Below are 10253 nucleotides of genomic sequence, written 5' to 3'. Positions count from 1 at the left end.
TCTCTTTGTTGTTTCTGGCCCAGGTCTGCTGACCCCTGAATGCTTGCTGGTTAACAGATCTCTCTTTACACTGTCAGGGTTCAGAAAGCCGTCACCAGGTCCCTCAGGAGCCTGGGAGAAACGACTGTTGGGGCAATGGTTCTTTAGCTTTCTGTTAGACAAAAGCCTGCTTGACATTTGATTTCACTGGGAATACAGCCTCCTATCATGATTCTACAATTAGTATACACTAACCAGTCTCGGGCAAGGCATCGCTTTAGGAAAAGTATTACTTGTGATCGTAAGGAAACTGAGTGAGAGGTTTATTTCTTCCGGATAGAGTTGTGTGTGTCTTATTCTTAAGTTAAAAGAAAGATATCTTCAGAAGGCTCCATATCCATCCCCTCGGGCAGTCACTGCAAAAGTGGGGTAGACCTCATACGTCGTATATGCTGCTAAGTCTTGTCCAAGGGTCACCGCTTGCTTGAGCTGGGCCGCGGACACAGGTGCACTTGCGTTAGGGACAGCGTATCCTGGAGAAGGAGGCAGAGAGAGCTTCAGCAAAGGCATCCGGGTGTCCTCCCTTTTGGGTAACTGTCTTCTTTTTGGGATATGAAAGTCTGACGTCGCTTAAAGCCAAAAGTTTAATACGTCCCTCTAAAAAAGTGAACTCCTGGGGCACCCGGGTGGCTCAGTCGGTTATGCGTCCGACTTGGGCTCCGGCCTTGACCTCACGGTGTGTGAGCTCAAGTCCCACGCCAGGCTGTCTGCTGTCAGCCTAGAGCCTGCTTTGGATCCTCTGTCCCCCTTCCCTCTGCCCCTCCCCCACTCTCTCTCTCTCTCTCTCACAAATCCACATTAAAAAAAATTAAAAAGGGAACTCAGGAGACATAATATCTAGACTCAGTGACTTAGGGGACAGTGTTCCTCGAAGCGAGGTCAACTATGTGTGCCTGATCCACTTCATGCTTGCAGAATCGGAAACACCAGAGATCGAGTCCGATAAACAGAAGCTTAACAGGATGCTGAGTTAATTACACTTGAGATTTGGGTCTTTATCAGAGGGGCGCAGAATTTACAAAGGAGGAGAGGTGATTGAGAGGTTGGCAGGGCTGGGGGAGTGGGGGCTCCGTGGGTCTGATTTTGTGCCCCCACCCCCATCTGAGTGAAATGTTAAAAACTCATTGCTTTTGCCCAAGAAGGACGTATAGGGAATAGGTAGACCCGTAGAAAAAATACTGAGCGTTTTCGCGTATTTCTACGTAGCACCGTGAAAGCAAATACGTGGGCTGTTTACATTTAGACCCGACCATGAAGGGCAAAGATCATCCTGCCTCACCAGCAAGCTGTCTGGAGGCCACGATGCTTGTCCTCACCCTCAGACAACTAAGGGGTTTGAGTGGTGAGGAGGCCATCACGGGCAGTCACATTAATATCACGTCTGGCTGACTGACACCCACGTTTAGAGAAAAGGGCCTAACAGCTATTACCTAAAAGCAATGTTTCCCTGTTAACATTTTAGATCAAAATTAAACCGTTTCTGAGACGACCCAAAAAGTGTGCAGGTGACAAGAAAAAGGGAAAAATATACTTAAGCAACAAACGGGGACCTGAAAAGAAAAAAAGAAAAGTAAAAGAAAAAGCCCATTTGGTTTATGTGCCGTGGCCGTCATCCCAACCCTAGACACATTGATTTCTTTCTGGTGGCTTCTCAGGAAGTGGTGGCAGGAAACTGGCTGGACTGTTTTTTTTAAAAATTAAATCCACTCCTTGGCTTGAACACTTTGGCCAGTAATGCTGACTAAGGCACGACTGAAGTTCGGTCTGTTTTCCAACGAGATGAGAAATGTGTTACCGATTACTTCCCTGACTTTGGAAATAGTATTTCTAAATAAGTGAGTAAGAAATACACATGTGTGAAGAGAGCGTGTGCATGTGTGCGTGCGTGTGTGTGGTGTAGATTCTATTTTAGGGATTTTGAATTTTCTTCTTCAACTTGGCTAATTTCCCAAGTGCAAGAGTATTTGGAATTGAAACAGATTCTTCCCTTGTGACCCATTATTCTTTGCTTGACTCCACAGCAAAGTTATAAGAGAGGCTCTCAGATTCTCAGGCGTCCCCAAGACAACTCTCATGCCCTAAATATTTTTTACCTCTTGTGGGAGCAAACAGAAGTGAGGACAAGAGCAAACGTTCTTAGGTAAAAGCAAATCTTTTGCAATGTGCAACTGGAAAATTCTGACAGTGGCTCATTTGTTTTTACAGTACATTATTTAAGTGGCTTTGGGGTGCAGCTGTCCACAAGACAGGGGCTGAACCTTCTCCCAGAACCAAGAAGCCGTGGCACAGGACCCCCAGGAGACTGACATGTCAACACCCTGTTGTGTGGGAAGCGAGCACGGGCCTGATGGCCCCAGCGCAGCCCAGGGGACCTGCCCTGTGCATTGGCAGCTGTGGTCTTGGCAACCTCGTGGGGGCACACCACGCATCTTCTCCACGTTCTACAGAACAAAGCTGGCATTGAGGTCACATTCACCGGTTGCAACCTTGCTTGCCAGAATGGAAAACACATTTGCAACTTTTGAGAAACAAAAGAAAATCAGAATGGGCCCAGGTGTTATGTTCATGAGCAACAGACAGTTCTCACGCCTGTACGTGCCCAATATACGAATGAATGCATGGATTGACAGAAATGCCCTATTTCTGGGTCCAGTCAGATCTCTTAATTTGTCTTAAGGGGGGTATGCCAATGCAGTGACTCATGACCAATTTCTTCAAAAGAAATGAACTTTTATTTGCTAAAAACTGAATGGAGTTACTCAACCTAACTGTTAAGGAAAAATTTCCAGGACAAATTTGTCATCTGGTTTCTTTGAATCTCTAGAGGGTTCACTTTTTAATTGTTAGCATTGGTTGTAGGTACATAATAAATGGGGGAAAGTCTTTTAAATGTGACCCTGGAGGCGTGTCGATCGACAGACAGGCTTTATTCTGAGCAAACAGTGCGCTCCAGACCAAAATTATAGAGCAGATAAAATGAGGGCTGATTATCCACATATTGAAAGGATCTCGAGCTGTCTCTGACTCTCTCTTGCACACAGAGTTTTTGACTTAAAATAACTTAAGAAATGCGTGGTCTACACGATTCTTCCAGAAAGCAAAGCAGCGAAAGTCAAGTTGAGTTGAAGATGAGAAAAGTGCAGATACTCCAAGGGCTCCTTAAAAGCCAGTTGACCTTGGCCAAATTACGTCATCATCCCTGTCCTTGGTTCCTTCAGCTCACAATGGACATTATGCCACAACCTACCTCTTGCGGGGGCCTGAGCGTCACTGATACAACATAAAGCATGCAGAGCATTTAGGTGAGCGCCTGGCGTGCCCTGAGCGTTCGAGTGAACATCAACTCTTAATAGGCAGTTCCAACCTCTCTCACTAAAAGTGAAAACCCAAGCCGACCAGATGCAGAGGCTGGCTCTGAGCCGAGCCTCGCCCCCGCTCCTGCCCCCCTCCCCCCTGACTCCTCTCTGTCCTACCTGGATGGTGCACTCGCCTGGAGAGCGTCTTTGGTCACAGATGGTGTAAGTCAGATTTCTTGTGGGTGGGGGTCATAAAGAGCTCTAAGGGTCCATGGCCCCAAGGGAGGGTTTCCCAAACACGCTGGGTGGGCTGCTGTGTCCAGCACAATTTTCCCTACCTGGGAAAGCAGCGGCGGCCGCGGGGGCGGTGGGGGCCTCGGCCCCGTCGGTGGGGATGCCCAGGGTGTGGAGGGTGTGCTCTGCCGCGTAGGTCTTGGCTTCATCCACGTAGGCACTTAGCTTCGGAGGCGTGAAGGGGTGGCTGCAAGACATATCCAGTCGGGGTAGGCATTTAAATTTGAGGTGCTGAGGGCTGAGATGGGAGCAAAGCTCTGTCGCTGTTAGCGTTTGCAGATGAGCGGGTAGTGGGGTTTTGTGTGCGTGGTTTTCATTCTCTTTGCATTTAAGACTTTATGTGTGTGTGTGTGTGTGTGTGTGTGTGTGCAGGGAGATTTGTGACCTGACCCAGGACCTCAGCGGTGGATATGACATTCCTGGGGCACACGCCTAATGCACCGCATGGCTGTTCTACTGCGCACGTGAACCAGGAAAGTTCCTAAAACGTGCAGAGACGCGGGCTTGAGGCGGGGATACCCACTCCCAGAGAGGATCTTTGATCCAAAATTTAAGTGACTGTGCACGGTGTCATGATGTACAACGTGGTGATTTCCCATGGTTCAACCTGAACGCTGCACAGGTAAAAGACGGGTGACAGTTTTCATTTCCGTTACATTTTACATCTGCAGTTTCTCATTGGTGGATGATGCTATGCAGTCTTCATCGTCTGTTTGAAACATGGGGACTTTGAGAGGCTGGCACCTCTATCCCGCTACACGACTGGACGTTTGCGTTTAATGAAAATTGAGTAGGCAGTAGACTGAAATATTTAGCTTATATAGATAGTGACAACGTAGGGGCACCTGAGTTGCCTAGTGTGTTCAGCGTCCAAATCTTGACGTCGGCTCAGGTCATGATCTCACAGTTCGTGGGATCAAGCCCTGTGTCAGGCTCTGCGCTGACCGCATGGAGCCTGCTTGGGATTCTCTCTCTCTCTCTCTCTCTCTCTCTCCCTCTCTTTCTTCCCCTCTCCTGCTCACGCACACCTTCTGTCTCTCTCAAAATAAACAAACATTTTCAAAAAAAGATAGTGACAAAATACACTCAATTTACTGGAGACTCTTACTCTAAAAAGGAATTTGGAGATGTTACGCACATGGCAGGATTCTGGCTGGCCAGGGCAGGAATGGTTATTTTGTATAAGAATAGTTGCCGTTGATCTTGTCCAATGGCCGAGTGCAGCTGATATACCGGTTGTCCCCAGTTATTTTTCTGACAAATTTCTTCTAATATCTATGAGAGTTAAAACAAAAAAAAAGTGATTTTCCTTCCAATTGTCGTATTTGCACTATTTCATCAGCTTGCAGGGTTTTAAACTCTAATCTTCAGTGTTGAAGCTAATGTAAGAAAATATAAAACGCCACATGGTTTAATGACTCATAAAATTTTAAGACGAACTCAACTTGAACTCCATTTAAAACGTTACATCTATTAATTCACAAAAATCGTTTCACGCCATTTATTCTAATATGTTTTTAGTTCAGTCCATTAGCCATAACTTTTTCTTCTTCTTTTTTTTTTTACCCATAGCTTAATTCTATGATTTGTTGGATGTATTTATTCCATTAAAGAAAAACTGACATTTCAGCACTGTGTGGCTGGATTTCCTCATTACCCTCAATCCTTCTGTCTACAGTGGTTTAGAGAAAATAACCTAAGAATATATTCCTACTTCATGTCGTTTGTCATAGGGTTTTAACTTTGCATTTTCGTAAAAATCAAGGTAAAAAGTTTAATGGGTTACTAGTTACTGGGATTACAACTGCTGACTGTACGGGACAGTCCTTGTCTCTCTGCTCCTGGTGGGCGTTCGTGACTCCACCGTGGAACTGTTAAGGCTCCAACTCTGTTGGTTTGGGTTGGCACAGCCTTCAGTGTCTAAGCTGTAGTTGTAGAGATTCAGAGACAAATTAAAGAACTTTCGTTAGTTGCTAGAGATGGTTCCTCACATATTACTATAAACCACGACCAACTTCTGATCTGGGTTGAATACAAGAAGGAGAGATTGTCCCTCACGCTATGACAGCTCATAGAACTATGACATGGAATTTATAACAATTACTATTTTTTATTTTCTTAAAAGATTTCCAAGTATCTTAGTTCTTTAATAAGGTGCCTTATTTTAAATTTTAACCCAAGAGGGGCGCCTAGGTGGCGCAGTCGATTAAGCGTCTGACTTCAGCCAGGTCACGATCTCGCAGTCCGTGAGTTCGAGCCCCGCGTCGGGCTCTGGGCTGATGGCTCAGAGCCTGGAGCCTGTTTCTGATTCTGTGTCTCCCTCTCTCTCTGCCCCTCCCCCATTCATGCTCTGTCTCTCTCTGTCTCAAAAATAAATAAACGTTGGAAAAAAAAATTTAAATTTTAACCCAAGATAGATTGGATGACAAGCTTTAGTGTTTTCTGAGCAAGGCTTCATCATGATTTTATTACAATTAATTTTATTACAATTAATTGGCTTATGTGTCAGCTGTCTCTTACTGGATTGCCATATGAGTTTTGATGGCAAAGACCGTATTATATTCTCTTTTCCATCCCCAGCACCTAACACAATAGTGGTGCGTGATACATGGCCAACAAATGGCTTTTGAATAAACAAATGGTTGCTGTTTACCGCTCTGATAGGCATCTTTATTTTTAATGGCCTGGGTAAGGATAGCAGCAACCTTAGATGAACTAATGTGGATGTGTAAGACAGCCATCAATCCTGCAAAAATAGTACTCAGGATGAGCTGTTAGAAAACCAAGTTTTCCACTTGCTTGCAATCATAAGGCCTACTTCCACTAACTTGGGGGCTTATACCTTTGGGCCTGGAGTAGGAATGTTTCCTTTAGGGTCCACAGACTATACCTCTGAACAACTGGTTATTGGTTCCTTAGCCAGTGTCTCTACAGGGAGACCATCAGAGGTACTGCACACCCACGGGCTAAGGGTTAACACATCCTGTTTTGTTTTATTTTTACCCCTGTTAATTCGTTTTCCATACTGGAACAGCTTTTATAACTTTTAATTTTCCAATAATAAAAACCACAGCCTCAAGCAGAAACATGGAGCTGTGGAATGAGAGCATTAAAAATTCCCCATAATCACTGCCCAACTATAATTATTGTAGAAGACTTAATTGGATAGGAGTGATGGCATCTCATAGTTAATATGGGTAATGATATCACCATTGGCAGCGTGGTTTTTATCTCTTAAACATAGTGTTTCTGGGGCGTCTGGGTGGCTCAGTAGGTTAAGTGTCCAACTTTGGCTCAGGTCACGATCTCACGGTTTGTGGGTTCGAGCCCGCATCGGGCTCTGTGCTGATAGCTCAGAGCTTGGAGCCCGCTTTGGATTCTGTCTCTCTCTCTCTCTCTCTCTCTCTCTCTCTCTGTCTCAAAAATAAATAAACATTAAAGAACCCCACAGTGTTTCCAATAAAGGATGCCTTTTATTGGCACATAAGAGTGGTCTATTCATTCCCTGTCACGAATACTCTCCATTAGCCTACTCCCACACAGTAGGCATTTATTTTGAGTCAGGGTCTTTGCTGCACTTTATTTGCATTTAAGGTATTGGTTAATAATTCTTAGTAGGATCTTCGTTTTCCAGTTGTTCAGATTATTTAGGGTGTCAAACTTCATTTTTAAGAAGAAGAGTGAAATGGGACAGTGACACTCAACAGCGGGGCATTCTCTCATTGTGTCGATTGGCTGCTTTATCTATGTAAACGAAACAAAACGAGCAGTGGCCCAAGTAGGGATCAAGTCAAATCATTTGACAAAAGGTGTATGAAGGTCTTTGGCCTAACTTAAGGAAACTATCTCCGGAATAACATCACCTACCTGGGGAGCAAGTTTAATTCCCTGGGGTTTTAAAGTGACAGGATTCATTGGGGTGAGCTCCATCCCAGGTAAAAGGTCGTAGAGTTTGTCTTCTCTCTTGTCTCCCTTGACCTGGTATCCACGACCCAGGCCTGTGTAGGTCAAATAGCCACGGCCACCTAGTCTTCTTACTCCCGCAGCCCCTACAGGTACATTCATGTAAATTTCTAGGAATGTAAGAAGGCATTAAACTGAATCAAACCACCAGAAAATCACCCTGAATCTTACTGAAATGGAAAAGTTAGCCCAAGTCCCATTGATTACCGCCCTGACGATGCACAGAAAACTCTAGGATTCTGATGTAATGAAACTCAACAAAAGGTAGGGGTTGCCACAGGTGTGTTTTTGTGTTTTCTTTTTGACTGGGGAAGAAAGCAATCCTATCAAAGCTATCATCACTAAGTACACGAGCAACTTTAAAACTTTGGTACAGAGAAAAATTTTGCAACTTCTGTCTGCAGTTAACCTTTTGTTGATATTTTTCTATAGGCTAATAAATGTTGGGAAGGCATTTATTTCAAGATCCCAGCGTGTTATGACCACATGTATTAAAATAAGAGTTGCATTTTTATCTTCGATTAGGAAATCAGAAATGAATTCTAGCTTCCCCAACAGTTCCGTCCCCAGTGATCAGTCAGGAAATGGAACATTGAGAAAACAGGTTTTTAAGTTCACTATTTTCGGTTTCATGGCCTGTCAATGTGAGGCTTAAATTCCCATTGAGTTTCATTAATAGATTCCTTTTGATTTTTTGTTTTGCTGTGTTGCCACTTTGATTTCCTACTGATGGCATAAAGTTGATAAAAAAATTAAATTGATTACCCTTCATCCATGAATCTCATTCATTGATTTCCTTTCTTGTTATAAGGTATTTTTTTCCCTTGGAGTGGAGTTTGTTTTTTTCCTACATTACAACTGGTTGCCAATTTATATTTAACGTATGCATTATTTAATAATATGATTTCAGATTATAAATTTGTAATATTTTAATGACATAATTTGCCACCACATAGATAGATTATACCGGAGGAAAACCTGATGATTTCCTTAGCATCATAATCTTGGGTAGAGTGATTTTATGATGATTATGGAAATTTTAAGGCTGTTGAAGACTAGAGATCTTAGGATGGCCAACTCAGTTTTCCTGAAAAATAGTAAAACACAGTAAGAGGATAGTTTCCACAGGAATCTGACATGCCCCTTTGCTTCTAACTAAAACCCAAGGATGGGATTTAAATACACAGTTTGTTGTCAGGTTGCCCAGAATGGTTTCATATTTGGAAGACTGAACTGGGATTCTTTTGGCATTAACTACATCCTAGCAGGACCATTCTGAAGGACCCCATTAGGCAGAGACAAACTAGTTGACTAGAAATTAAAAAAAATGCTTTCCTTTTCATCTATCTTGCTTGAACTGAGCCCAGAGCACTGCTTGAACATTTGGAACTCTTATAGGATTACATAGGAAAGATTTATCGTTTAGTAGTCAGTCTTTTTTCTATTTTGACTTTACTATTTAGTTCCCCATATCCTGGAGAAATAAGTTGATTTCCTCACTAGTGTGGCTTTTTAGAAGGCATAGTGCATAATCCTGGGAGGAGGTCAAATGAAAGCATGTCATGTGTCTCTTAGAACATGTTTATGATAATTTGATTTATATACGAATAGGCCCCTGAGTCGCCCTCAAAGGCACATGTGCCTTGACGTGTTTTTGCTATTTGACATAACTGGTTTTCATTGGCCCATCCTTGCTTTCATTTGTAAGTTTTCTAATGAGTCACAAATGACTGCAATATGGTGGTGGTCCAATGATAAGGGAGAAGCTAACTATTTAGTCTGTACAAACTTCATGCACCCATGCGAAGACCAAATGCATGCATTAGACTCCTTTGTACTATGTCCTGACCAAGTTTTTCCAATAACCAGTTGTAATGTGAAAAAAGATTTTTATGAAAGGACAACTATTGATATAATAATATTTGATTTTTCATGAACAATTTTCCAGTTCTTTTCTCCCGGTGGACCCATCCAATTTGTCTAAGGCTATTGCAATACAAATCATTTGAAATTGTAGAGTTATTCCAGGGCAAGAGCTGATGAGCATTACCTCTAACAGAAGGGGCTCGGATAATGGCCCTGTTGCCAAGATGTCCTTTAGTGGCTGGGAAATGAAGGCTGGGAATTGCTGTATAGGCCTGAGGGGCATAGAAGACAGGAGCTCCAAGGTAGGTTGTGGTGGGATCGTAAACATGGCTCAAAGAGTAGGTGTAGTCTCCTTGCAGCATGGCGCCCCTTCCGCCCGTGCCTCGGGTGTACCTAACGTAACTGTCCTTGTCCACTGGTTTGGCTAGGGTCACTTCAATGGGGGAACCATCTAGCACCTGTTGTAGAGAGCAAAGAAGAAACAACATCAGAAGATATGAAGGCAACCCAGTGCGGCTGAGCCCTAGTCTCCTGAGCGTTAGTCAATTTGCTGCTCTGTTCGCTGTTTCGCTTACACATACCTTGTCTCTTCATCGGTTCACGTTTGTGGGTCAGTTGAGTTTTCCTGAGTCGTTTTGTTGGTACATTGCACATAATATGCACCAGGTTTCACAGTGACAAACTGACCACTGTCTTCTGACATACAGGTTATAAATTATGTGAATACAGTCATTGCCACAGAGAGTTATCTGATATTTTTATGAGATATATATATTTTAAATTACATGTTATGTA

General features: G+C 43.4%; 1 protein-coding gene across 2 annotated transcripts in view; it reads right to left on the bottom strand.

The window, feature by feature from the left end:
• Positions 1–281: 281 nt before the first annotated feature.
• A1CF (APOBEC1 complementation factor) overlaps positions 282–10253 on the bottom strand; it is a 78758-nt gene continuing 68786 nt past the window's right edge. The window contains exons 8-12 of one of the 2 annotated variants that reach the window (XM_043596144.1): positions 9643–9916; positions 7497–7702; positions 4768–4904; positions 3674–3816; positions 282–512 (exon numbers count right to left, since the gene is read on the bottom strand). In XM_043596144.1, coding sequence (XP_043452079.1) covers positions 361–512; positions 3674–3816; positions 4768–4904; positions 7497–7702; positions 9643–9916 — 912 coding nt within the window. In that variant the 3' untranslated portion in view covers positions 282–360. The remainder of the gene's footprint in view (positions 513–3673; positions 3817–4767; positions 4905–7496; positions 7703–9642; positions 9917–10253) is intronic. The other variant, XM_043596145.1, reaches the window with a different exon arrangement.

Source organism: Prionailurus bengalensis, chromosome D2 (assembly GCF_016509475.1).
Source record: "Prionailurus bengalensis isolate Pbe53 chromosome D2, Fcat_Pben_1.1_paternal_pri, whole genome shotgun sequence".
Classification (NCBI taxonomy): Eukaryota; Metazoa; Chordata; class Mammalia; order Carnivora; family Felidae; genus Prionailurus; species Prionailurus bengalensis.
Note: the sequence above shows the minus strand (reverse complement) of the source record. Positions and strands in the feature narration are given on the sequence as shown.